At 35.8% G+C, this 27,825-nt stretch overlaps 1 protein-coding gene across 28 annotated transcripts in view; it reads right to left on the bottom strand.

The window, feature by feature from the left end:
• The window catches only part of TRDN (triadin), a 239,662-nt gene that overhangs the window by 42,953 nt on the left and 168,884 nt on the right, over nt 1-27,825 (bottom strand). For 22 of the 28 annotated variants that reach the window (XM_087941756.1, XM_087941764.1, XM_087941813.1 and 19 more), the window contains 26 exons: nt 24,103-24,141; nt 23,101-23,133; nt 22,943-22,981; nt 22,436-22,468; nt 21,983-22,015; nt 20,673-20,711; nt 20,449-20,487; nt 13,943-13,975; nt 13,804-13,842; nt 13,443-13,475; nt 12,286-12,318; nt 12,139-12,177; nt 11,346-11,378; nt 11,204-11,242; nt 10,830-10,862; nt 10,678-10,716; nt 10,406-10,438; nt 10,263-10,301; nt 9,228-9,260; nt 8,864-8,896; nt 8,744-8,782; nt 8,624-8,656; nt 8,476-8,514; nt 7,382-7,414; nt 3,928-3,954; nt 947-994 (listed from right to left, as the gene is read on the bottom strand). In XM_087941756.1, the coding sequence (XP_087797882.1) occupies nt 947-994; nt 3,928-3,954; nt 7,382-7,414; nt 8,476-8,514; nt 8,624-8,656; nt 8,744-8,782; nt 8,864-8,896; nt 9,228-9,260; nt 10,263-10,301; nt 10,406-10,438; nt 10,678-10,716; nt 10,830-10,862; nt 11,204-11,242; nt 11,346-11,378; nt 12,139-12,177; nt 12,286-12,318; nt 13,443-13,475; nt 13,804-13,842; nt 13,943-13,975; nt 20,449-20,487; nt 20,673-20,711; nt 21,983-22,015; nt 22,436-22,468; nt 22,943-22,981; nt 23,101-23,133; nt 24,103-24,141 (933 nt within the window). The remainder of the gene's footprint in view (nt 1-946; nt 995-3,927; nt 3,955-7,381; nt 7,415-8,475; nt 8,515-8,623; nt 8,657-8,743; nt 8,783-8,863; nt 8,897-9,227; nt 9,261-10,262; nt 10,302-10,405; nt 10,439-10,677; nt 10,717-10,829; nt 10,863-11,203; nt 11,243-11,345; nt 11,379-12,138; nt 12,178-12,285; nt 12,319-13,442; nt 13,476-13,803; nt 13,843-13,942; nt 13,976-20,448; nt 20,488-20,672; nt 20,712-21,982; nt 22,016-22,435; nt 22,469-22,942; nt 22,982-23,100; nt 23,134-24,102; nt 24,142-27,825) is intronic. The other 6 variants (XM_087941781.1, XM_087941808.1, XM_087941777.1 and 3 more) reach the window with 5 other exon arrangements.

Below are 27,825 nucleotides of genomic sequence, written 5' to 3'. Positions count from 1 at the left end.
AAGCCCAGCAACTGAATTTTACCTAGGACTTTTTAAAGGAATGAATTTTAATTGGTAATTAAGTATTAATGGGGACAAAACTATAGGGTGCAAAATTAACTATATCCAGAAGGAAAAAGAAGCATGTTCCAGCATCCAGAGAAACAATGCCTGATGTTGAAAATTATTTAAGCTATTTAAATCCTCATTTTATATACATCTTCACTTTATGTAGTGTTTTCCTTTATATTAATTCTATAACTTTTTCCACATTAAAACTGTATGCAGATTTGGTCATTTAAATGGAAACATGCTGAAGTCCACTTTCTATACCTACCTTTGCCCCATGGTACAGGTAGTCCTTGACTTATGAGCACAGCTGGAATCAGAATTTCCATGGGTAAGCAAAGTGATTATTAAGTGAGTCCAATATTTGACCTTCTTTGCCATGGTTGTTAAGCAAACCATGTGTTTATTAAGCAAATCTGGCCTCCCCCATTAACTTGAGTTGTTGGAAGGCATCTGGACAAACTGTAACTTCGAATGGCCATTAAATGAATGGTTCGAAGTCAAGGACTACCAGTATACAATGCAACTTCTTTAAAGATCCATGTAGAGGGTCAGATATTGTTAAAACATAAAAGAATAATGCCTATGCCATAAAGTGTTCATCTCCCCTTAAAGCCTTTATACCACAAATCAAGTTGGTCAAAAGAATTTAGGCCACAAAAGATGACATGTCTAGATAAACGGTTACATTTTGTCTTTGCACTTGGATACATACAAACTGATTTCTGTCAGAATGATGCTTCCCAGACAGATTAAAAAGACTATTCACCAAGATCGTTAAAAGAAACAAATTCAAGGTTCTCAGTTTTTTGAAATATGAAATGTGCATTTTTAAAAACAGCTCTGACACTTGCTTTAGATATTATCAGCTTCGCCGAGTTTCTTTCTTTTTTTTTACCTTGTTCCGCTGCCTTGCTAGGGCTTTCTTCTTTCTTTTCTTGTAAAGCTGCAAAACGAAGATAAGGGACACTGTAACACAGCTAGTCTCAAAGAGAAGATGGCTCGTGCAAACAAATGCCTTTTGGAAAAAAACATTAAATCTCTATTGCTTATTTGAAGTAACATTTTTGCATATTGATTAGATCATAACAGATAATTTAAAATTATGTGATAACATTACATTTGTGTCTTCCAAGAAATCTGTATCTAGATTACAAATCTGGTAGAATTGCACAGAGATAAACAACATGAAACAGGTAGTCCTCAATTCATGACCAGAATTGAGCCCAGAATTATGGTCATAAATCATGCTGATTTTTAAGTAGGTCATCAGGTGGCCATGATCAATTTTATAATCTTTTTGTTTTTTGTGGCAGTCCTTAAGCAAATCCATTGTCTGCAATGACTGGTTGTTTGTTTGGTTTTTTTGCTGGAAACTGAAATAAAGGGCAGTTTCCAGCAAAAAAAAAAAAAGAATTGTAAATCATAGCCATGTCACTGCCAAATGCTGCAAATAGCCATAAATATGGGCTGGTTGCAGAGTACTCAAAATGTAATCACAAGACTGCGGGGGCCCCAGCTGCCAGAGCTTAGAATCTGTGTTGCAAGTAGCCCTATAATTAAAATAATATAAAATCCTACAGTATGTGGATCAATCTGAATGCATTTACCTGGATGTCTTCCCTAGTTAGTTAGTGGGAGTTAGTGAGAGAAGAGCATTGTGCATCAATAGGCGTAAGGTGTATAGATTGAGAGGTTATCTTCCTTGAAATGGCTGTGAGATGTAACCTAGAAGCTATACATTTGGCTTGTTACCTGAATCCTAAACTACTCACTGTTTCACCTATTGATTGTTAAGCACTGTGTCTGATTTAATGATATTGTAAGCTGAAGTTACATGTTAAATATAATCAAATAATCAAAGATAAGCAATAATTCCCCTTGCAGCATGGTAAAGGAGAAGAATATTCAGCTCCTGAAGAAAGCTTCTGTAGATTTAGGATACAGTCTACCTCAGTACTTGACTACTTCAAAACTTATCAAATTTTGTATTCAACACATTTTGAAGCAGAAATCTTGTCCCGGGACTTGTCTTTCTCTCAGTAGTTTGTTTGTTTGTTTGTTTGGTTGGTTTGTCAATTGCTTAAAAGATAATAGGTATAAGTAAAAACATAGTTATGAATACATGGATACATATAAGAAAAATAAAAGGACAGGGATGGTAGGCACATTGGTGTACTTATGCATGTCCCCTACAGACCTCTTAGGAAAGGGGTGAGGTCAATAGTAGACAGTCTAAGGTTAAATTTTGGGGGGTTTGGGGAAGAAACCAGAGAGTCAGGCAGAGTATTCCAGACATTGACCACTCTGTTGCTGAAGTCGTATTTCTTGCAATCAAGCTGAAGTATTCATTGACAGGTAGGAGATTACAATGTATGATTTTATATACTATACTTAGATCGGACCGAAGGCGGCATAGTTCTAGTTTTCTAGGTCTAGAATTTCAAGTTTAGTGGCATAAGGTATTCTGCAACGAGTAGAGGAGAACTCTTCTTGTGAAATATTTCTGGATTTTCTCAACTGTGTTAATATCAGATACATAATGTGGGTTCCAGACTGATGAGCTGTATTCGAGTATTGGTCTAGCAAATGTTTTGTATGCTCTTGTTAGTAGTATAATATTACCAGAGAAAAAGCTACGTAAGATTAGGTTAACAATTCTTAATGCCTTTTTGGCTATGTAGTTACAGTGGGCTCTAGCACTTAGATCATTTGAGATGAGTACTCCAAGGTTCTTGACAGAGTTTGGATCATCAACAAGGTCTTGACTATTCAGCCTGTATTTTATTTTCTGATTTTTTTTTTGCTAATATGTAGGACAGAGCATTTATTTGTTGAGATTTGAAGTTGCCATTTGTTTGACCATTCTGATACATAGTCAAGGTCTTTTTGAAGGGTAGCAGTATTGTCTTTGGTGTTGATGTGCAAGACTGCTTGCCTTGTGACTCACTGTTTTGTCCGGCCAAAATAGCGGGTCACGTGGTAAGTCACCTGGGTTTCTCAGTATTCATCAATTTTAGTATTTATCATGTCTTCTGGAATGAATTATTGATGGATACCAAGATACTACTGTGTAAGATAATGAAGCACAGACTGAACAGAAGACAAATCATGTTGTTTAAGGCACTAGACTAGAAACCAGGAGACTGTGACTTCTCATCCCACCTTAATCATGAAAGCCAGCTGGAGTGACCAATCACCCTCTCACAGCTCAAATCCCCTCACAGAGTTGTTGAGGAGAAGGCATATTATATATGTTCATTCCCTTGATTTATTTATAAAAATAATAAAGCTAGAATGTAAATAAATAAATAATTAAGTACTGGTATGCTTTTAATTCCAAAGTCTTGATAGATCTAAGTCATAGACTTTTTTTTCAAAAAAAAAAAAAGGAACCACAAATTATGTTAAGTTATTATTTACATAAAAATAAAACTCATTTTAAAATAGGAGTCACCTATGTGTGAGTTGGGCACCTACATGAATTTATTTTTAACAAGTATATAAATAAATAATGCTTAATAAATAAAAAAGAAAGCTTCTCATACTTTGAGTTAATGTGGAATAGATCTGAGAAATCTGGAACTATAATACGATCCTAAATTATTTAGAGAAGGAATTCAACTACAAAATGTTAGTTTTAATACAAGTGATAGTTCAAGAGTGAAAACACTTTTAACAAAAAAGCAGTAATGACTAAGTGTTACGGTACAAAAGAGAAGTGTATGATCTCACGAGACACTACTAAACCCAGCTCTCAGAATTATTGAACTGAATTAAGGTCTCTACAATCCTTCTCTGAAAATTGGCTAGGGATCAGACTGCACAGCATTCTCTATATAAGTATATACATTTTAAAAAGGAAATAACATTCCTGACCTTTTGGCTTGTGGGTTCCTCCAACAGCTGCAAATACAGTAAGAAAATATTCTGAACACTATATAGAATCTCAACATTCTTAAAATACACATTTATTTGTATACATTACCACGGATATCCCAAGTGGTAGCTACCCAATCTAAAAACACCATAAAAGCTTTAAAAGCCTAGGAAATAATAAAATCCTCATGAGAAATCCAATATGTAGCCATGTAGAATGAAGCAATATTTTCAACTCTTTTTTTAAAAGCAATTAGGGATGAATCTGGCAGGAGAGGAGAAACTTTTGAATCAGTAAAGGTGGTGTAAAACAAAAACATATTTCTGTTACTTCCCAGCACTCTTTTTTTTCCCTGAAGAAGGTTGAAATTTTTTTTTTAAGATTTTCCAGAAAGATCCTAACAAAAGTGGATTCTCCCAACAGAACACGATCGAATTACTTGAAGACTGTTTAGTGGGGATCTGGAACACAATGAAATACAGAACGAGAATTCTAAAAAGAAGCACTGTTTTCCTGAAACCCTTGGAGCACTACTGATAGATAGAAGGGTTGCTTGGTTCCACATGGGGTAGCTGCATCCATCATCATGAGATGGTTTAACATTGTACTATTCTGAAATATTCATTTTAATTTCTGACTTTTGGGTTTATTAAACCACTACCAAAAAAAAAAAATAGTATTTATAGAATTGTTGCTGATACATGGTATTTTCACAATGGCTTTCTCCCTTGCCTGAAAAGTGTTTAAAGCTCCCAGAGGCAGTGCCAATGAATGGCTAAGTAAGCAGAAATGGAAGTCTTCCAGAATTGGATCTGGTATCCTTCTTTATATTTTCCAGCATAAGGCAGTGATCAAATGTATACATTGCCTTCTTCTCACCTAGATGGGTTAGGTGACAGCATAAACTTTCTTTACATGCTAAATTGTTTTTTTGTTAGATTAGGATTGAAGGGTAGATTCAGTGCTTCAAAAATGCAGAGGTTTTCCTGTCGTCTTGATTAATAATGGCTTCTCCCCAAATGATGAATATGCCAAAAACAAAAGCACCATTCATTCCCAAGGGGGAGGGGGAGTTACAAGTAGTCCATGATTTATGACTGTTTGTTCAGAGGCCATCTGAAATTATGATAGCACTGAACAAAGAGACTTGCAACCTGTATCTGAATTTATAGCTGCTGCAGACCCCCTGTGGTCATGTGAACAAAAATCTGCCTGACTTTAGCACCAACTATAGGAATGCGCTAGAGACCTCACCTCTCTATTTTCCGCCATCCTGCCATGCTGGGTCCTTTGGGCTTACCTCCCAAACAGCTGAGTCACAGCTGAGTTCACAGGCCTTGGGCCTCCTCCACCCCACTGTTATGCCTAATTTCACTTACTTTTTCTGAAGATCACCTTTGGGAAGAAGAACCAGCCAATCCGCCATACAGCCTTCCTATACAGAGGCCATGTGGTGCTCTCCTGGAAGCGAGCAGCATTTGGGGAGTGGCCACAATTTGGCTCACTCCAGGAGGGTACAAACCAGCCTCTACCACTCTCAGAAAGGTGCCCACTTATAAGATGGCACCATACAACCTCTGTATAGGAAAGCCATGAGGCAGATTGGATGGTTCTTTTCCCCGAAGGTAATCCAAGATCCAATATGTGATAACAGATAATAGATAATCAGAGTTGGAAGGGACCTTGTAGGTCAACAACCCACGCCCAAGTGGGAAGACCCTAGACCATTTCTGACAAATGGCAGTCCAATCTCTTCTTGAAAGTCTCAAGTGATGGCGCTCCCACAACTTCCGAGAGCAAGCTGTTCCATTGGTTGATTGTTCTCACTGTCAGAAAGTTTCTTCTTATTTCCAGGTTAAATCTTGTCTTGTTCATTTTCCATCCATTATTCCTTGTCTGGCCTACAGGCGCTTTGGAAAATAGCTTGACTATTTGTTATTTGTGTATATGTTGTAGATTTGTTTTTTTTTAATTGTAATAAAATTTGTTTTAAAAAAAGAAAAGAAAATAGCTTGACCCCTTCCTCTCTGTGGCAGCCCCTCAAATATTGGAAGACTGCTATCATGTCTCCCCTGGTCCTTCTCTTTACTAGACTAGCCAAGCCCAGTTCCTGTAACTGTTCTTCATATGTTTTAGTCTCCAGTCCCCTAATCATCCTGGTTGCTCTTCTCTGTACTTTTTCTAGAGTCTCAACATCTTTTTTGTAATGCAGTGGACAAAACTGGATGCAGTAGTCTAGGTGTCGTCTTATGAAGGCTTTATAGAGAGGTATTAGTATCTCCCTTGATCTTGATTGTATCCCTCTGTTAATGCAACTTAGGATTGCATTAACTTTTTTTGTGGCAGCTGCATACTGCTGGCTCATATTTAGCTGGTTGTCCACTAAGACTCCAAGATCCCTCTCACAGTTACTGCTATTGAGCCTGGTTTCACCCAGTCTATATGTGTACTTTTGGGTTTTCTTGATAAAGTATTCAATTACTCAGTCCTTGCTTAGCATATAGTTCAGCCACATATTTTTGATGTATGATAATAAAGCACTACTGTAATATATAGCAACACTTTGAAAAAATATTTGGAGAACACCTGATATTTATTTTAGTGAGAAAGGAATTACATCCCCAGAGCAGTTTACACATTTCATTTATGAAAACAGAATTACTAATGAAATAATATGTTGTATTATGCATTTCTATCTGCTTATATGAGATTGGAAAATGTTTGCCTCAATAGGACAATGCAATAACAGCTGCGCTTCTTGAATTGGGGATGTTATTAGGTCTATAGTAATTTTCATGAGCAAAGTTATCACTCCCACCAACTTACTGAGATACAATCATATCTTGTAGCATCAAAAAAAGTTATCCTCCTATCAAGTGTATGTCACACACACACACACACAATTGAGCAAAAGGTCAATATTTCATTTCAAAATGGCTTATTAAGATTGGAGAGAGTCAAGATATTCAGTACATCAAATATCATATTTGTATTTGCATAGTTTGCATGAAGAATAATTAATTAGTTTTATAAAAGTTGATTTGCTACAAGTATTCTGACTGAAGAATACCAGATTGCCAGTCACACATAAAAAATCTAGTGAGTGATTTTACATGGATATACAATCTAATTTCAGAGATATTCTGCAGGGAGCAGAGTATCATCTGTTCTCCAAGTAACCTTTTTTAAAAAAATTAACTTTTTAGTCATTTTTTAAATGGCATGCTGATTTCCACAAGCTTGCCTTATATACTGGGTGTTAAAAGTAAACAGTATACTTTTCTGAGTTTATTTTTACAATGGACTTGCCAGTTTTATTTACATGCACATCCTTTTTTGGCATGTTGGCTAAAATAGTGAAAGATTTTTGTTATTGTAAATTTTGAACCTGGGTAATCTTTTATCATAACCAAATATTTTAGGAAAGGATAAAAAAAATAAAAGCATTTTCACCTGTTTCCATTGGTTTTTCTTTCTTATGCAGTTCTAGAAGAGGAAAACCAGAGTGTTATGTCTCCATTTGAAGGCTTATGGTTCCCCCTTGTTTCCTTGTGGTTACCTACTATTGCTGCCAGATGCAGTAGCAAAGGCAGAGATAACAGAAGTGAACATGGAAGAAAGATAACCAGATAGGGAAAAGATTTGCCCTTGGCTGGAAGACTTCATGTGACTCAGAGAGCCAGGCTGGTAGAGAAGGAGAATTATAAAGTGGAAGGTGGAAGAGAGATTAAGAAGGCATGATGAGAGGTGCCATCAGTTGTGCAGCGTCTATTAGGTTTTACAAGGCTTATTGGTGGGAACAGTAATAAAGGAAGGACCAGTTGTGGTCTTCCACAAATTACAGATCCCCTTAAACTGACCCCACTCTCACCGCCCAAAAGGAAAGGCAAGCTGCAAATTGGAGGGATTTCATTTCCTTGATAGTCACAATTCATGATAGATGGGAAGGTTCAGTCCATTTGTGGAATGATGAAACCCAGTGGCTTGCCAACATTAAAGAAACCATCTCTAGGCATTACAGAATGTTTCTGGAGGAGGACTATTTCTGTTTTCTGATGGAAAAGATCAAGGGTCTGGCTAGATTGCCTGGAGCAAATTCACAATTTCTCAGTAGCAAGCTGGCCCTGAGATGGAGGAATCTTGGGTGAAAATATGTCCTCAATAAACAGTAATTAGACTATCTTTAATCTAGGAGCCTCAGTGGCTCAGTGGGTAGGTACTGCACGCCACTTCTGCTGACTCTTGGCTGCCTGCAATTTGGCAGTTCAAATCCCATCAGGCTCAAGGTTGACTCAGCCTTTCATCCTTCTGAAATGGGTAAAATTGCTGAGGCAATATGCTGACTCTGTAAAACCGCTTAGAGAGGGCTATAAAGCAGTATATAAGTCTAAATGCTATTGCTACAGCAATGGGGCTATGAGGATGAGGTAACAGTGGTCAAAATGTATATTATGTTACCTGCCCTTAATTTTATTTCACTTAAAACTAAGTGCTTAAAAATGGAAAATGCAAATTCATTCATAGGTGTATTTTAGCCCAGATCTTACCAGATTCTTTTATATACACATCTTTCTTAGGCAGCTTGGCTAAAAAAAAAAGTATTTTGGTTATAATAATTTATATATAGACAATCAATATTCCTATCATAACTATTTGTTTCAGGAAGCAAAGGTTAGAAAATAAAAGAGTGCTTACCTATTTGTATTGACTTTTCTTTCTTATCGGATTCTAGAAAATAAGAGGAAGACTGAAAGATGGTGATCCTAGATAACTTATTGTGAGCATTTTTACTTTTTTAGTTTGCTAAGATCTTACCAGATTCTTTTACAGGAATATCCTTCTTTGGTAGCTTGGCTAAAATTAAATAATACAAATTTGAGGTTATTATAAATTTTAAACAGGGAACTAAAAATAGGACATGGACAGCACACTTACCAATTTCTTTTTGCTTTTCCTTCTTGTGTATTTCTAGAAAACAAGAGTGAAGAAAATGATGTTTCATTGAATGATGCGTTCTACATTTGATGGTTTATTTTCATCGTTAACAGCCACTGCTCTTATGAAATACTCATTCCTATAGTTTTTTCTTAATTTTAATTTTCAAAATGGAAAGTGGAATTTTCCAAATTTATTCTTTCTCAATTCTCAATTTTGCTTGCTTGCACAGGCTTTTTTGACAGCTTGGCTACAATAAAAAGATTTAAATAGATCAATTATTGCAAATGCTGAATACAGATTATTAGTATGTATAACACATCTTTCAGGTATGGTTATCTCAGGAAAATAAGAGTGTGCTTACCTATTTCAGTTGGCTTTTCTTTCTTGTCTGTTTCTAAAGAGGAAGGACAAAAATATGAATTCTGCATTGGGTATTTAAAATAAACAGAGTATAATTTAATACATAATACAGAAGCAAATGATGGAGTGAGGTACTTAGAGGCAAAAAGTTGTAATTCCCCAATTGAAATTAAATTGGGATTGAAGGGACTGCTCTGACTAGATAACTCAACTTTGGCAGACTGTACTTTATTATCTATTCATTCACAGTTTTCCCCTCTGGTGCAAACACATTGGTGGCCTCTCCTCCTACTTTTGTTGCTGTTAAATGTCACAGTAAAGCTCTCTCACAATGACAGATTTAAGAAAAATGGCATCTGGGGGAAGAAGATGAAGTCTAAGGAAGGGTCCAAACTTGACTAGGATGTGGGAAGGAGGCAAAGAAGAAGTAAAAGGTGGGCCATGGAAGAGAGGCTCAGATCAATTGGAGGGTGTGTGTGCATGTCTTGCTAAGACTGCCATGGAGGTAATAGATAGAAACAATAACTTAGGGATTACTCACCAGTGTTGGTGGTTTATGAGTTCAATATTCCAAACAAAGCCTACCAGCTAGACAGAAGCAAGGACAACCTCCAAATATGAAAGATCTAGTTTTACAGTAGCCACAGTTATAATGATATTAGATTTACAAGGATTCATAGCCAGATGGGATGGTTTAGTCTTATTGCGGAATAACTGAAATGCAACAATTTACCAATTCAGTCGTACAGGGCGTGTGCTGTATGACCTTCTGAGATCACCTGGAAGAATTCCAGCCTGCCTCAGCAGCAAGCAAACCCTAACATGAAGCATCTCAGGTGAACACATCTCTTCAAGCAACAGCAAGCAAATTATGTTGGAGCAGGGCAAGGAATGACTGTTAAGAAACCAAAAGTGGGCAGAAGGCATTCTATTTTCCATCCTTGATTTCTTCAGTCAGATTTTCTTCACAGCAAAAACATCTTAATAGTCTTGAGTTAATTGTAAATTGCTAAATTTGTTTTTACCCAAATCTTACCAGATTCTTTTACATGGATATCCTTCTTTAGCAGTTTGGCTAAAATGAAAGTATATACATACTGAGTTATTATAAACGTTGAACAACTCTACCATATCATTTGCTTCAAGAAAATAAAGGAGGTACAATGACAACATACTCACCTATTTCTATTGGCTTTTCTTTCTTATGTGTTACTAGAAAACAAGAAAAAGATCAGAATATGATTTCTGCATTTCAGAGTACAAAATAAATATTAATTCCATACATAAAACATGTTAAAATCATAGAATGAGATAACTTTAAGTCAGTGATCTGACTTAATTCCATAATTAAAAGAAAGCAGAGTTGACAAGACCCTTCTGGCCAGATAATTTTTTGTTACTTTTAAAAATGGGAAGTTGAATTTCATGTGTTTTTCCCGTTAAGGTCTTACTTGTTTGGTTTGCATGCACAGCCTTCTTTGGCAGCTTGGCTAAAATGAAAAGGTATAAATATATGGATTATTATAAATGTTGAATATGGATAATGACTTTTTGGAACAAATTTTTCAAGTAAGCATAGGTGGGAAAATAGGAGCATGCTTACCTGTTTCTACTGGTTTCCATTTCTTATTTACTTCTAGAAAGCAAGAAGACCAGAAAATTACTTCTACAGTTGGTTTTTTTATAGCAAGCAGTCAGAGACACTCTACATAGAATTATATCATAGACTGAGTTCCCTTGAAGTAAGAGAATCTTTTAATTTGACAGTTAAAACGAAGCATAGACTAAATGAGGGGGTTTTTTTTTTACTAAAAAAAAACCTAAGGGGGCAGAATGTAGTCTATCCAATTTTGCAACTTTAATTCAAGGTAACTCACTAGTTTTATGGCACATTCATTTCCACAGCGTGTGTTTACATAGTAATTGTCCATACAGAGTGGATAATAGGATTAATAGGAAGTTTTACATAATACTTACCAGTTTTATTTACATGCACATCTTTTTTTGGCTCTTTGGCTGAAAATCAAACATTTTCACTATGACATAGATTGAACACAGATAATCAATATTCATTTAATGCCCATGTGTTTCAGAGAAGACACAACAAAGGGATGCTTACCCATTTCTCTTGGCTTTTCTTTCTTGTGGGGTTCTAGAAAGTAAGAGAAAAACCAGACAATGACGTCAACATATGGGAGTTGGGAGAGAAAGGGTCTGCCCCGACACAAGACAGTGGTTTGTTCCTTCTCCTCTGCCAATTAAAGGAAATAGCAACAGAGGAAAGAGGAACAGGAGGATGGAAAGGAGTTATTTTATTTTTCCTTATTTTTTTTAATTGCACATTCATTCCTATAATCTTGTGTTATGCTATACTAAATGTTCAAAGTAATTTCTACATTTGATCTTACTCATGTCTTACTGGATCTTTTAACATGCATATCATTCTTTCGCAGCTTAGCTAAAATAAATGCTTTTAAATATTAGTTTATTATAATGTTTGAACAGCATATTATAGCCATAAGTTTCAGAGAAGCAAAGGGTAAAGAATAAGAACATAGTGAACTGTTTCTAGAAAATCAGAGAATTATTTCTGTACAAGAGTGTTTTATAGTAAATTAAGACGATGTTTTATAAAGAATAAAATATAAAGATCACTTATAGACAGTGAGACCTCTCAAATCACAATTAAAACAGGGATTGAACAAGCTTTTCTAACTAGATAATCCATAGTGGACAGAATGCAATATATTAATCATCTTTGATATTATTCTATTACTTGGTCACTTCTCTTAATCACTTTTCTTAGACACTTAATAAGTATGGAAAACTCATCTCCATAAATCTGTCTTAATTTACAGTAAATGTTCAAAGTGAAACGTAATTTCATGCATATGTTTTTACCAAAGTCTTACCAGATTCTTTTACATGTATATCCTTCTTTGGCAGCTTAGCTAAAATAAAAAGATCATGCATTTTGATTATGATAAAAATTTGGAACCTAGGTTATTTATATTCATGTGTTTCAGAGATGCAAAGATTAAACGCAGGTGCATATTTACCCGTTTCTGCCAACTTTCCTTTCTTGCGTGATTCTAAGAAAGAGGAAGAGAAGAACATGATTTCTGTATTTTAGTGTTCATTGCATAGTGTGGGATTATTCCATATATTACAAGCATTTGGGGCACAGGTAAGAGAAGGTTCCTATTTTGCATATGTACACTAATTAACTCCTCTTCTTCTGCTGCTCTCAGATGTGAGAGTAAAGTTCTCCCATGAGCAGAGATTTAAGAGAAATGGTATTTAAGGGAGGAGGACTAATTATAAAGAAGGGTCCATACTTGGCTGAGTTGTGAGAAGGATACAGGCAAAGAAGAGGTAAAAGGTGGGTCATGGAAGAGAGGCTCAGATCAATAGGATGGGGTGTCATGCAGTGTCTTGCTAAAGCTGCTATGGGGGTTATAGATAGCAATAGTAAACTTAGAGGAAACTTTGTGTTGATTATTAATGAGTTCCATATTCCAAACAAGGCTACCAGCCATACAGAAGCAAGGACTACCTCCAGATACTAGTTTTCTAGTAGCCACAGTTAACATGACATTGGATTCACAAGGATTCATGGCCAGATGGGATGGTGTGGGCCTCTTGTGGGATAACTGAAATCCAACAGTTTGTCAATTCTAACGACTACTTCTTTTGTCAACTCTGTCATACAGGAGGTCTACTTCTATTTTCTGATGGAAAACTCCATGATATGGATGGATCACCTGGAAGAATTTCAGCAGCAAACAAACCCTAAGCTGAAGTATCTCCTGTGAGGACATATCTTGAAAGGTGGTTGAAGCTACTCCAGCTTATCAAAATAGAAAATGGTAAGCAAATGACCTTGGAGCAGGGTAAGGGATGAGCACTAAGTAACCAGGAATGGGCAGAAGGCACTCTATTTTCCATCCTCACCATTCGATTTCTTCAATCAGGCACATTTTCAAGGCAAATCATGTTGATGGTCTTGGGTTAATTTATAGAAGGAATTGAAAATTGTAAGTATAATGTGCTAGAATTGTTTTACTCAGCCCTTACCAGTTTCTTTTAAGTGGACATCACTCTTTGGCAGCTTGGCAACAAAAAGATATATAAGTACTAAGATGATAAACATTAACAACTGGTTTAAACTACTTGCTTCAAGGAAGTTAAGGAGATACAGTGACAACGTGCTTACCAGTTTCTGATGGCTTTTCTTTTTTATGTGTTTCTAGAAAATAAGAGGGAGATCAGAATGTGATTTCTGCATTTCAAGGTGCAAAATAAAAAGCAAGGGGTGTGCTTATAATTCCATACACTACATAGATTAAAATAATAGAGCAAGATCATTTTAACTCAGCAAGTCTTTTAAATCCACATTTAAAACAACAGGTAGAAAAGGAACTTCTGGTCAGATCATCTCATTGGACAGAACATAGTCTCCTATCCATGCTTGATATTTTATTTCATTTTACTTATGGAACACTAATTTCTGTTGTTTTTATTAATTTTTGAGAGTATAAAATGTAATATTTTATTTTTTTCCTCTCAGGTCTTACCAGTTTTGTTTGCGTGCACAGCCTTCTTTGGCAGCTTGGCTAAAATGAAAAAATTATAATAAATGTTGAATCTGGATAATCAGTCCATGTAACATACCTTTCAGGTAAGCACAGGTGGGAAAAATAAAAACATGCTTACCTATTTCTATTGGTTTTTGTTTCTTGTCTGCTTCTAGAAGGTAAGAGGGAGACCATGATTTTTGCATTCAAAATTTCAAAATAAACAGTCTGTAATTTAATACTGAACAAACAATAAAGTGACAGACTTCAATTCCACAAGTAAAACTAATCTGGAATTGAATAGATTCTGAATTTGGTTGGCAAAATGCACTTTATTATCTATTCTTTTTGTTTGTTTCTGTGTTTTTCTTCTTAAGGCTTATATGTCTTCTAAATTGAGAAAAAGACTAAACAGTTGCCGTCCCTTCTTCTAGTAATAGGACTAAAATGCAACACATTCATGTCTTCATGATAGTGCTTATCTGCCAGCAAACAAGGAAATATTTCTTCTATATTTCTTCTTTAAGCCTGGAGGACCTTCAACTCCCAGAATTCTGGGAGTTGAAGCTTAAAGTTGCCAAGGTTGGAGACCCCTGTTCTAGATCACCCATAATCTGGCTCCAATACCAAGGTCCATTTTGAGGACATCTCCTTTAAAAGGGGCAAGCAGACCATCTTGGAGTCAAAGGAACAGGACTGTATGGATGAAGCCTAAGTAACCCACAGTTTGAAGAATATAGTATATTATTCACATTTTGTGCTTTATTTTCACTAGATAATCACTTTGGATGTGTAACATCCATTTTCATAGTCTTTTGTTAATTTATACTAAGCATTCAGAGGGAACATAGCCATTTCTGAGATATGTTTTTACCCCAGTCTTACCAGATTCCTTTACATGCACATGTTTCTTTTTATATATATATAGATATAAAAATTCAGTTATTCCACATTTTGAACATGTATAACCCATATCTATGTCCAAAAAAAAAGAAAATATTAACATACTAACTTATTTCTATTGGCTTTTCTTTTTTATGTGATTCTAAGAAGTAAGAAGAAGAACAAAATATGATTCTCCATCAAAGTCTATACAGCAAATATTACAAAGAATGAAATGATAGAGCAAGATCACACACATACAACAATTCCATGATTCACCAATTAAAATAAAACTGGGATTGGATCAAATCTCAAAAAGCACTCTTCCTTCCTTCCTTCCTTCCTTCCTTCCCTCCCTCCCTCCATCTCCAAATTACAGTGACTTAGCTACCTCTTTCCATTAATAGGACTGAAATGCTATACATTTTGTATATATAATATAGAAAAGAACCATAAATAATCCACAATTGCTGACTTTTTTGACCAACTACAAACTACTCATCCATCCCCAAAGGGTCTCCAGAATAGCAACTTTTTAACAACTTTCCAGAATTGAGCACGGATGGGGCCAATCTCATCTCTGGTATCCCTGCTTAAAGGAGGGTGAACAACAAGGTGCTTTGAAAGCAATTTTCTCCATGGGTGGGAAAATGGGCAGATTCCAACTGGTGAAGGCTGTCTTACAGATGCATAAATTTATTTCATTTCTTAGATTTATATTTCACTTTTTCTTCTTATGGAATGCATAGTGTCCACTCCTCCCATTTCTGCCATAGTGTTTCCTTGATTGGATTCAAGAGAAACTGCCTGAAACTCCCCCGTGGTTTCTATGGCTAAATGTGCATCTCTCTGATGCCAACCCAATTCCATAACCATTATATTCTTTCCATCTATCATTTTATTTTACTGGTTATTCACTTGTCAATTCTTACACGTGTTCAATTATACACAATATAATTCAATATTATTAAATTAAATATAATTAAAAGAGCCAGGAGGCAATTAGAGAGCCAAGCTGGAGCATAGCTATCCCCACTCAGCTTTCTGAGCCCCAGATAAATACAATTCCCCGGTGGCAGCCAGAAAGCCAAGCCAGAACGGACTTACAGTCAGCCAGTCTAAATCCCAGCAAGAAAAACTTCTTGTTTTTTGTTGTTACCAGGAAACAATCTTGCTACAAAATAATTCCTACAATTCTCTACCTTACCAACAATCTCTCACCAACCTCTACCCCACCAGGAAACTATTACTTAGTAGCCATTAAAACAAAAGAAACCACGTGGCTTTAAGGAGTTTTCCAATCCTAAGTTTTCTTAGGTAGAGTCTTGAATTGAGTCAGCTGTGAACGGAATCAGCAGCTGTGGTTCCCCAAACAGGATTCCCTGAACGGAGTCAGCATGTTTCAGTGATTCAGCGTATTTTACTCTAATTCAATAATTCAGCGTGTTTTTAGTCATCCTGTTACAGACTGTTTCAGCGTGTTCCAAACCTACAGCTTTTACAACGTGTCTCATCCAGCGGATCAGATAACAGCAGCCATCAAAGCAATAAATCCTTCTCACCCAGTGGATCGACTAGCAGCAGCTAGCAAAGCAATTACCCTTTACTTGATGACTCTCAATACTACTTCATTAATTTAATATTTAAATATTGATTACTTCATTACCTCAAAACTTATAACTTTTCTACCTCATGACCTATATCAATGATTAGATAATGATGTCTCTAAATCAATTTCTATAAAATAATTAATGTATCAATGGATTAATTGATTTATTGTTTTGATTGATTCGTGTGATTAGAGTGTTTAGTGCAAATAGTGTGATTACTGATCAGTATAAAAGATCAGGATCAATGTAATTAATTGATTAGTAAAATTAGTGAATTAGTGAATTTAATTGACCAGTGTGATTAGCGATTAGTGTAATTAATTGATTAGGCTGATTATTGCTTAGCAAAATTATTTGACTAGAGAAATTATTGTAATTGATTAATTGATGTGATATTGGCTATATTGATTACCCAAATATCTTGTTTCATGAAGCAATTTAATCAACATACCATCTCAACAAACCTACCATGCCAGGAAAAAAATCCAGTGCCAAACCACAATCTAAAGAGAAAGAAATCCCCACCAGTGAACCACAAGACTCCTTCACATGCCTTAATATGTAATGACACTCTAAAGGTTAATGAAAATTCCACCAAATGTTCTCTATGTGACAACTATGCTCACCATGGCTGCTTGGGATTACCCAAGCAAATGACTCAATTCCTAGAATTATCCAACCATGCATTTCAATATTTCTGCCCAATATGCAGACCCAAAGTGGACAAATATATTGCCCTGTTTGAAAGATTCTATGATACAATAGAAACACGAATAACATCCCTTGACACCATAGTAGCATCCCTGGACACTTTAAAAGAAAGCTTAACTAACCTTGAAAAAAAAGACACAAAAAAAAACCTGAACAACCAATAGCTACAAACCACATCTCTACCCAACAACTGCAACCCAATCCACAAAAAAACACAAATCCAACAAATAATGATATCCCAATCCTCATCAGAGAAGCTGTCAAGCGCAAATGGAAGCGTCCAAACGCCATCTTATTTGGTCTACAATAAGGACAACAATGTCAATGATGACATCACAATTGTCCACAACATCATCAGTGACTATCAAGCATCAACCATCTCCCCTGATGAAATACTTGACATCAGCCCAGAGTTCAGAAACAGTGACGGCTCGGTGGCGCCACCTTCTGCAGGGTCATTTGCAAAAATGAATCAAGCAAACATAAATTCATTTATACTATAAATTCACTCTCCAAAAGCAACACCAACCATAAGAACCTCTGTTCATGCTCTCACCTAACTTTACCGCAATGTGTACAATCCCATGAGCTATGCTCTCAGCTCAAAAAACTCCATGAACAAGGAAATACTAACCTATACATTGACTACCACCCAGAATGTATCAAAATCAAGACCTTCAACTTACACCCCAAAACCATCACCCCAACATCCAACATTAGGCATGCACACCACTTACTTCCTCCAGACCCATTACTACATATCTAAAATGCAAACTACTCAACACAAGAAGCCTCACAAACAAAATGCATGAATTCCTCATCTTATTAGGCACAACCACATTTGACCTTATATTTGTCTGTGAGACATGGTTAAATGCATCTTTTCCAGACTCCATTACCACAGTCAGTGAATATCACGTTTATCCGTCAGATCGCGAAATCTGTAGAGGAGGTGGAGTTGCTATCTTCTACAAACAAATCCCTAAATCTAAAAAAGATTCAAATTACACAGGAACTTGCTCTCCCAGATACCATCATCTGTGAACTGTCCTCAAATGCCATAATCTGCTTCTTACTATGCTACAGAGCCCCAGATTATGACATAGTTCATGCAAACAAGCTAACTTCACTGTTAACGTGGGCTGCCTCTTTCCCTCACCTTCTTATTTTTCTTGGCGACTTCAATCTACCTCTTATAAATTGAACACTAAATGAATGTACATCCAAACCCATACATGCAACCCTGTACAATGCTTACTACACTGAGACTGGATCAATTAGTAACTAACAACACTAGACTCAATAACTGCCTCAACCTTATCTTCTGCAACAGCTCAAACTCAATATATGGTCTACAAATACAAGAACCCTTTTCAAACAGTGACCACAGTATGATCAACTTTTGTCTCAATTTACACCCTCACAAAGAAGATCATAATGTTGAATCCCCAAAATATAACTTCAAAAAAGCCAACTATAATCTCATACATGCTGACCTATCATCTCTTGATTGGCACATTCTGTTCTCTAGCTGTAATACTACAGAAGACCATTATAATGCATTCTTATTTGAACTTGAAAGAGTCATTAAACTATATGTGCCATTAGCAACCCCCAAAACAAAAACAAAGTGAATTACCCATAACAATAAGGAAACTTCAGTTTAAAAAAAGATCGCTATGATGTAAAAACAAAACCAGCTACGTAGCAAACTTTAAAAACCAATACAACACCCTATGCCGACAGATAAAGATAGAATGCACAAATTACCACTGCAAATAAGAGGAAAACCTCCTATGTACAAAATCCACCTGCGCCTTCTACAATTTTATTAACACCAAACTTAAAGAATCAAGAACCTTCCCACCCCTAAAAGGATCAAATGGGAAAGACTGCAACGATGAAGCTGTTAAGGCCAATCTCTTCAACACATTCTTTAGTTCAGTCTTTGTAAACAGCAATGGTTCATGCCCCACAATTCCTAGTTGTACCACAACTAACTGTAATGACCTGCAATTCATCACTCTCCACTTAGAGTCAAACAATGTACTCTCCAAAAAACAATTTGGTTTCAGGAAAAAATTGTCCTGCAATCTACAATTCCTACACTGCAAAAACATATAGACTACTCTACTTGACCAGGGTAAAGCTATAGACGCAATTTACACAGACTTCTGCAAAGCCTTTGATTCAGTGGTACACAACAAACTACTGTTGAAACTAAACTCTTACGACATTTCCAGATCCCTCCATAAGTGGATTATTGCGTTCCTGTCAAACAGGCAACAAATAGTAAAAATAGGGAGCGCTACATCTAACCCTGCCCCAGTTAATAGTGGTGTCCCCCAAGGCAGTGTTCTAGGACCCACATTCTTTATACTCTATATAAATGACTTTTGCAATCACCTTATGAGCAACTGCGTCCTCTTTGCAAATGACATAAAACTATTCAACACCACTAACAATGCTTCTATCCTTCAAAGCAATCTTGATTATGTGTCTGAATGGTCAAACATCTGGCAACTCCAAATCTCAACCAACAAATGCTCTGTCCTACACATTGGTAAAAAAAATCAGTACACCAAATACAAACTAGGCGGATATGACCTCATCGATGATCCATACTCTGTCAAAGACCTTGGAATTCTCATATCAAATGACCTAAGCACCAGAGCTCACTGTAACAGCATTGTCAAAAAGGCATTAAGAGTTGTAAATCTAATCTTATGAAGCTTCTCTTCTGGAAATATCGAATTGCTAACTAGAGCATACAAAACTTTTGCCAAACCAATATTTGAATACAGCTCATCAGTCTGGAATCCTCACTGCATATCAGACATTAATACAATCAAGCGAGTCCAGAAGTATTTCATGAAAAGAGTACTACACTTCTCTGCTCGCAACAGAACACCCTATATCACCAGGCTTGAGTTTTGGGGCTTGGACAACCTTGAACTACGCCACCTATGGTTAGACTTAAGTGTAGCACACAAAATTATCCACTACAATGTCCTACCAGTCAATGACTACTTCAACTTCAACCACAATAATATAAGAGCACACAACAGATACAAACTCAATGTAAACCGCTTCATACTTGATTGCAGAAAGTACGACTTCAGCAACAGAGTGGTCAATGCCTGGAATGCACTACCTGACTCTGTTGTTACATCCTCTAACCTCCACTCCTTTAACCTCAAACTAACCACTGTTGACCTCACCCCATTCCTAAGAGGTCTGTAAGAGGCATGCATAAGTGCACCATCGTGCCTACCATCCCTGTCCTATTGTCCCCATTTATTTGTACCTACTTCCTGTATTCTTACTCATGATTATATTTATATCTATTAACTTGTAGGTGATTGACAAATCAAATAAATAAATAAATAAAAATATTCTACTGATTTATATAGTGTTTAAACTTATTTTATTCAGGTCTTACCAGATTGTTGAATATGGATATCCTTTTTGGGCTGGGGTGCTGAGAAACAAAGATATTGGGTTTACATACATTCTGGGCTGTTCTATCAATATAATTCAGGGAAGCCAAGACAAGATAACAGGAAATAAACTCAAATTTACTTATTATACTAAGTGTTAAAATTCCTCCCTGTATCCCTCCCTCCCCTCTAATTTTTTAGATTGATTTTTTTCCCTTGTGCTTACCAGTTTCTTTCATATGCACATCCTTCTTTGATAGCTTTGCTGAAATAAAAAAGTGTAAATATTGGGATATTATAACTCTAAACATTATCAATATGCTCCACTGAGAGCAAGGTTAGATAGCCTGAACCCATGTCTGTTAGCTTATCTTTCTTATGTATTTCTAGAAATTAAGAAGACCAGACCATGATTTCTGCTTTAGAGTAATTACAATAAATAGTATTCTTTCTTCCCATTTCTTCCCACAAGAAGAACCTTGTGAGGTTAGTTGGACTGAGACAGACAGACTGGCCCAAAGTCATTTACTCAGGCTCCATGGCTGAATATAGACTTGAACCTAGGTCTCTCTGTTGCCAGTTCAAACTCTTAAGCACTACACCAACTTGATTCTCGTTAACCATTTTACTTCAGAACTTAAGCACTTCTTTCTCATCTCTTCCAGGTAGACCCAAAGAAGGAAATCAATTCAAAAGGGAGGCTAAAACTACTTTTTATTGAGTTTGGTTAATAAAGCAAAATTCTAGCAAATTAGACTGTGCTGAACCTCATCCTCTTCCTCCTTAGCAAATTAGGGAGGCATTTGCCTGAGCCACTTCCAAATGTTATAGAGCTATTCTGGACTTTTAAAATGTTTCATCCCTTGTCATCTTGTCAATGGAGTTTGCCTACCATTATCAAGGTCATTTTCCTTATTCTCTACATTTTCCCTATACCACATCTATTTCCACTGTCTGATGTTAATTTATATTAAGAGCTAAAAGTAGAAAGTACTAGCGGAAAGGGAGATATGAATCCATGGCAATGATTATTCAGCATCTCTTCCTGACCACAAGGGGGAAGCTGGAAACACATAGATAACTCAGGATTTGTTTTGCTTCCATCTTTTATTTATCTCATTCTGCCTGCTGTTTGTTTTAAAGACTTACTAATCTGAGTTCACTTCCTTCTGCATTTGCTCCAGAAATATATGCATGGAATGCATTTTCTTTTACTTTTCCCCTGGTAGGATGTAGCTAGCTTTGCCTATTCCTATAATGTATTGTTTATGAGCAACTCTTTTTCTTTTATAGATATTCAACCTGTGCTACTAGTAGTAGCTCAGGTTAAGTTCCAGCTCACACAAACACACCACTCTTACAGAAAGTGTACTTTGCAAGATTTATTTTTATTCAGATCTGAAAGATTCTTTGATAATCTTATCTTTCTCTGAAAGCTTGGCTAAAATTATTGTTTTAGGTTACTATAAATTTTGAACAATACACCATGTCAGTGCTGCAGGGAAGCAAATTGGAAAAGAAAATGAGAATATTTACCTATTTTCACTGTTTTTTCTTTCTTATGCGGCTCTAGAAATAAGGGGTAGACAAAAACATATCTGCATTGGAGTGTCCAGTGACCTCAGTGAAACTTTTAATTTGAGAAAAATGAAGCCAAATTGAGCAGGTTCTTCTGAATAGAAAACCCAGAAATTGTTACAATGGTTGATCATTTTAATTGATTGGTTTCACAGAACACTCGTTGTCATAGAGTTGTGTTAATTTATAGCAATTCTTCAAACAATTTTTGAAGTGCAATTCAAGTGCAATTTTTTAGGTTTATTTCTATATGGCACTTACTGGCTTTATTTACATCTTTCTTTGGTACTATGGCTAAAAGAAGGATTCAAACATTTGGACTATGACATAGATTGAATCCAAATGATCAATATCCCTTTAATGCCCATATGTTCCAGAGAAGTGCAGAAGACAAAATAAGAAAACTCTTACCCATTTCACTTGGCTTTTCTTTCTTGTGGGGTTCTAGAAAGTAAGAGGAAAACCAGTACATGATGTCAACATTTGGGTGTTCACATTAAAGGGAAAGATTCTTCTCCTGGCATAATAACAGTGGTTTGTTCCTTCTTCTTCTGCTGTGGTCAGGGGTCGAGCAATGTTCTCTGCCAAGTTCAAAGTTAAAGGAAGGGGCAGCAGAAGGAAGAGGAATAGGATGGGGGACAGGGGTCATCTTTGGTTGGGGGCTGCTAATGAGGAACGGAATCAGGCAAGCAGAGGAAGATTACTACATGGACAAGAACAAGGGGTATAGACAGCTATGTAAGAAATGGTCCTGGAATAAACAGAGTCTGGTAAAGCTGTGAGGAGATTACTGTGATGGTATGTGAAAATGACCTTGAGATACAGAAGCAAGACCTCTAACCTAGTCAGTGGTCTGTTATAAAAATTCTTCAAATAGAAAGATGCAATTTTCTAGATTTATTTTTACATGGTACTTACCAGTTTTGTTTATATGCACATCTTTCTTTGGCACCTTGCCTAAAAGAAAAAGATTCAAACATCTTGAATATGACATAGATTGAACACAAATGATCAATATCCTTTTAATGCCCATATGTTCCAGAGAAGTGCAGAAGACAAAATAAGAGAGCTCTTACCCATTTCACTTGGCTTTTCTTTCTTGTGGGGTTCTAGAAAGTAAGAGGAAAACCAGAACATGATGTCAACATTTGGGTGTTCATACTAAATGGAAACGTACTTTGCCTGGCACAAAGACAGTTGGTTTGTTTCTTATCCTGCTGCTGTGATCAGGGGTTGCAGCAATGTTATCTGCCTCGTTCAAAGTTAAAGCAAGGGGCAGTGGGGGGAAGAAGAACATGTCTGGTAAAGCTGTGAGGATATTATTGTGATGGCATGTGGAAGTGATCTTGGGAGACAGAAGCAAGACCTTCATCCTAGTCAGTGGTCGGATAAAAGGCAGCTTAGTCTGCCAACGGGGGGAAAGTCTGGGAAGCATTTCAGAATGGACACTCACAGTCCCTCTAAAGGACTAAAAAAAGGTGGGTAGAAATATTTTCAGTCTTGCAGGATTTTACTTAAGGGCTAATGATTATTGATGGGAGTACTGTACTTAGAGAATACTCAGTTTTGGTTTAAAGTAGACCAACTCTCACTAAAAAGAAAGGATAAACTTTACATGTGAAAGTTCCAATATCTCTAATTAAATTAAGTATGGAAGGAATCCACAACCAATTGATATGGTCCTTCTATAGGTTTAGAGCCCAGTATGCTAGCAACACTAAAGGCAAAACATTCTACTTGTGGAGGAGGTCTTTTTCTGCTCTCTCAGAGAAAATAAATTTTCTAGTTGGATGAGCTGGAGTAGCTTCAATCGGCCTCTCCATCAAACCAACCTTGAGAAAAAAAAAGGCCTCATACAAGGATATATCTTCAACAAGGGATAAGCAAATGATCTAGGAAGTAGAATAAGAGATGAGTTCTAGGAAACCAAGAATGAGCAGAAAGCATTATTATTTCTTTTTCTTTTTTTCTTTTTTTTCTCATATTTTTCAAGGCAACTCATCACAATAATTTTGTATTAACTGATAGGAACTGATAGGAAGTGAAAATTGCTAGATCTCTTTTGATCCAGATCTTACCAGATTCTTTTACATGGATATCCTTCATTGGTAATTTGGCTAAAATAAAAAGTTAAAAGAACTAAGTTTTTTGTTTCATATAAATTTTATTGAATTTACAATTAAAAAAATAACATAACAACATTACATAAGAAACAGAGAGAGAAAAAGAAAGAAAGAAGAAGAGAAAGAGAGAAAAAAAAAACCGCTCGGTCTTGCGACCGAAAAAGGAGAAGAAGAAGTATAAAAGAGAGAAAAAAAACAAAAACAAAGAGACGAAAGAAAAAAGAAAATACGTTAAAACCAGACAAATATTCTTTTTGACAGTCTACAAGATCCAATTCTCCTACCTTACTTTAAATATACACATCTTATCGCTATTTATGGATATTTATGCTTATTTATGCTCATTAAACAGTTTATCTCTGATAAAACCAATTATACCATGCATTCCAATTATTATCAAATGCTGAAGACTCTTTATTTTTAAGAGCTATGGTTAAATTGTCCATTTCTGCGCAGTCACATATTTTCTGAATGACCAATTGATCTGTAGGTAAACGGGATGATTTCCAGCATTGGGCAAATGCTAATCTGGCCGCAGTTAGAATATGAATTATTATGTATTTCGTCTTTTTAGGAAAATGTTTATCAGAGATCCCTAGTAGGAAGAACTCTGGTTTGTATTCAATTTGATCTTTGGTTATCTCCTCCAGCCATTTTCTAATTTTTTTGCCAGTATTTCTGGGCTTCTTTACAGGTCCACCACATATGAAAGTAGGTTCCCTCTATGTTTTTACATTTCCAACATTTTGGACTAGAGTTTGGGTTCATTTTCGCTAACCTCGAAGGGGGTAAGTGCCATCTATATAACATTTTATACATATTTTCTTTGTACGCGCAGATTTCGTAATCTTAATGATTCTATTCCAGATCTTTTCCCATTCTGTTAATGTAATGCTTCTTCCAATATTCCTACTCCACTTTATCATGTTCCCTTTCACTATCTCTTGCTCTAATTCTACCTCCAATAAATATTTATAAAATTTAGAAATATTCTTTTATTTGATCCTAATAAGATTTTATCTAAGTGTTGTAATTTGCTATAAATTCCAAACTCTTTGATATCTTGTTTGTATCTACTATGGATTTGTATATATAACCACTGATCAATTTTAAATCCCTGTTCCTGTAAGTCCTGTCGAGTTCTTAGCTTCCCTAAAGGATCTAATAAATCTTTATATTTAGTCATTTTTGTTATATCCAAATTGTTGGGATGAACCATTGCCTCCATTGTTGAAAGCCAAATCGGAATTTTTAAATAATGTTTTTTACATATTTTTTTCCAATTAGTTAATAGTGAATCTCTAATAAGATGTCTATGAAAGTACGCCTGTTTAGTTTTCCCACATCCCATAGAAATGCGTGCCATCCTCTCTGAAGGTCGTGCCCTTCCAAGGCTAGAGTTCTTTTATTCCGTAAATTGACCCAGTCTTTTAACCATAGTAAATTGGCTGCCCAATAATATAATTCCCAGTTTGGAAGCGCTAGCCCACCTCTACTTTTTGCATCTTGTAAGGCCTTAATACTGATTCTAGCTTTTTCCCTTGCCAAATAAATTTAAGAGTTACCTTATTTATATCATCAAAAAAATTTTTGGTAATTTTATTGGGATTGTCTGGAATAAGTAAAGGAGTTTTGGTAAAATGTTCATTTTGATTGTGGCAATCCTGCCCAGTAAAGAAAGCTGCAACTTATTCCAGGATTCTAGATCTTTCTTAATTTGCTGTAACAGTTTATCATAATTATTCTCTTTGAGTGATTTACTATGTGGTGTTAACCATATGCCTAAATATTTGACCTTTTTGTTGCCTGTATCCCCATGGTTTTTCTAATTCTTTCCTCTGGTTCTCTGTTAGATTTTTAGTCAGTAATTTCGTCTTATTTCTGTTGATCTTTATTCCTGCTACTGAACCATATTGTTCTAGTTCTTTTATTAGATTATGTCCTTTCTCCATGGGATCCTCTAGGAAGAAAACCATATCGTCTGCAAACGCCTGTAATTTATATTCCTCTGCCTTGACCCTAACCCCTTGAATTTCAGGATTTTGTCTTATCCAGCGTTAACAATGATTCTAAAGCAAATATAAATAAGAGGGGTGAGAGAGGGCAACCCTGTCTCAACGCCCTTTTCAATGCTTAGTGGGCCTGTTTGTTCACCATTAATTAGTATATTGGCTTGTTGGGTATTGTAAATTGTTGTGATAATATTCTCAAATTTAGTGCCCAGATTCATGTTATAGATTTTTGTATTAAGAAGTGCCAATGTAAGTTATCGAATGCTTTCTCCGCATCTAGAAACAAGAGTGTAAATTGTTTCTCTGGATGAGCTTCATAATATTCTAAGGCGTCAATAACGGTTCTTAAATTGTTTTTAATTTGGCGGAATGGAAGGAAACCATTTTGGTCTTCATGAATGTATAAATTTAAAACTTGTTTTACTCTATTCGCAATAATTGAGGTAAATAATTTATAATCGGCATTTAAAAGTGAGATTGGTCTATAATTGTTAATATATCTGGCATCCACATCCTCCTTCGGAATTAATGCAATCAACGCCTCCCTCCATGAGTCTGGCATTTTGGCAGCCAAAAGTACTTCGTTAAACACTTCCAGCATCAGAGGCCCTACTAAATCTAATGTGGCTTTATATAATTCTACTGGAATCCCATCTGGACCAGGGGATTTATTATTACATTGATTTTCCATTGCAGATTTTAACTCAGACCATGTAATATCCTTATTTAGTAATTCTTTGTCTCCTTCCCTATTGTTTTATCATTGTATTCTCCAGATAAGTTCTTATTTTATCCTCATTGATTTCTTCTTTTTATATAATCTTTGGAAATAGTTTAATATAATATCCTTTTTCTTCTCAATCTCATGTTGTGGGATGCCTTTCTCATCTATTAATTGGTGTATCAATCTCTTTTCTTTTTCTTTTTAAGTTTATAAGATAGCCATCTTCCTGGTTTATTGGCGTGTTCAAAATAATTTTGTTTGGACCTTCTCAAGCTAACTTCTAATTTATCTTGTTCAATTAAATTCAGCTTATGTTTGGCTAGTATTAACTGATTTTGTAGTCCTTGGGTCTTAGGGGTTTTTGTAATTGTGTTTCTAAGTCTTGGATTTGTTGTTGTAACGCGTTTTTGTTGGGCATAAATTCTCTTGTTTCTCAAAGCATTATAGGAAATTGTTGTGCCTCTTATAATTGCTTTCATAGTATCCCAAATGTTCTGTTTTGAAGTTGTTTCATTATTATTATCTTTTAGAAAATAATTTAGCTCCTCTTTCAGTTTATTAATATACTCTTCTTCGTTTACAATTTGGTTATTTAGTGTCCATCTTTTTTTATTCGTCTCCTATCCCTCCAAATTAGCTGTATTGGGTTATGATCAGCCCATTCATTCGGTAGAATTTTGATTTCTTTTATTTCATTAGCCAAGTCAAATCCATCCAAGCCATATCTATTCTGGTCCAAGTCTTATGTGGGTTAGAATAATATGTAAATTGTTTTTCCTTCAAGATTCCGTTCCCTCCATAGATCTTTTAAATTTAACTCTCTCAACATTTCCTTACATGCTGCAGAGAGTTCCCTTTCCCCTTCTTGTTTTTCCCCATATTACTATGGTCTTTCTGGTAGTCTGCAATGGAGTTAAAATCGCCAATCAAGCAAATGTTTCT

The sequence above is a fragment of the Pseudonaja textilis genome, chromosome 1 (assembly GCF_049901715.1).
Source record: "Pseudonaja textilis isolate UNSWEBS1 chromosome 1, rPseTex1.2, whole genome shotgun sequence".
NCBI lineage: Eukaryota > Metazoa > Chordata > Lepidosauria > Squamata > Elapidae > Pseudonaja > Pseudonaja textilis.
This window is presented reverse-complemented; position numbering and strand designations above follow the sequence as displayed.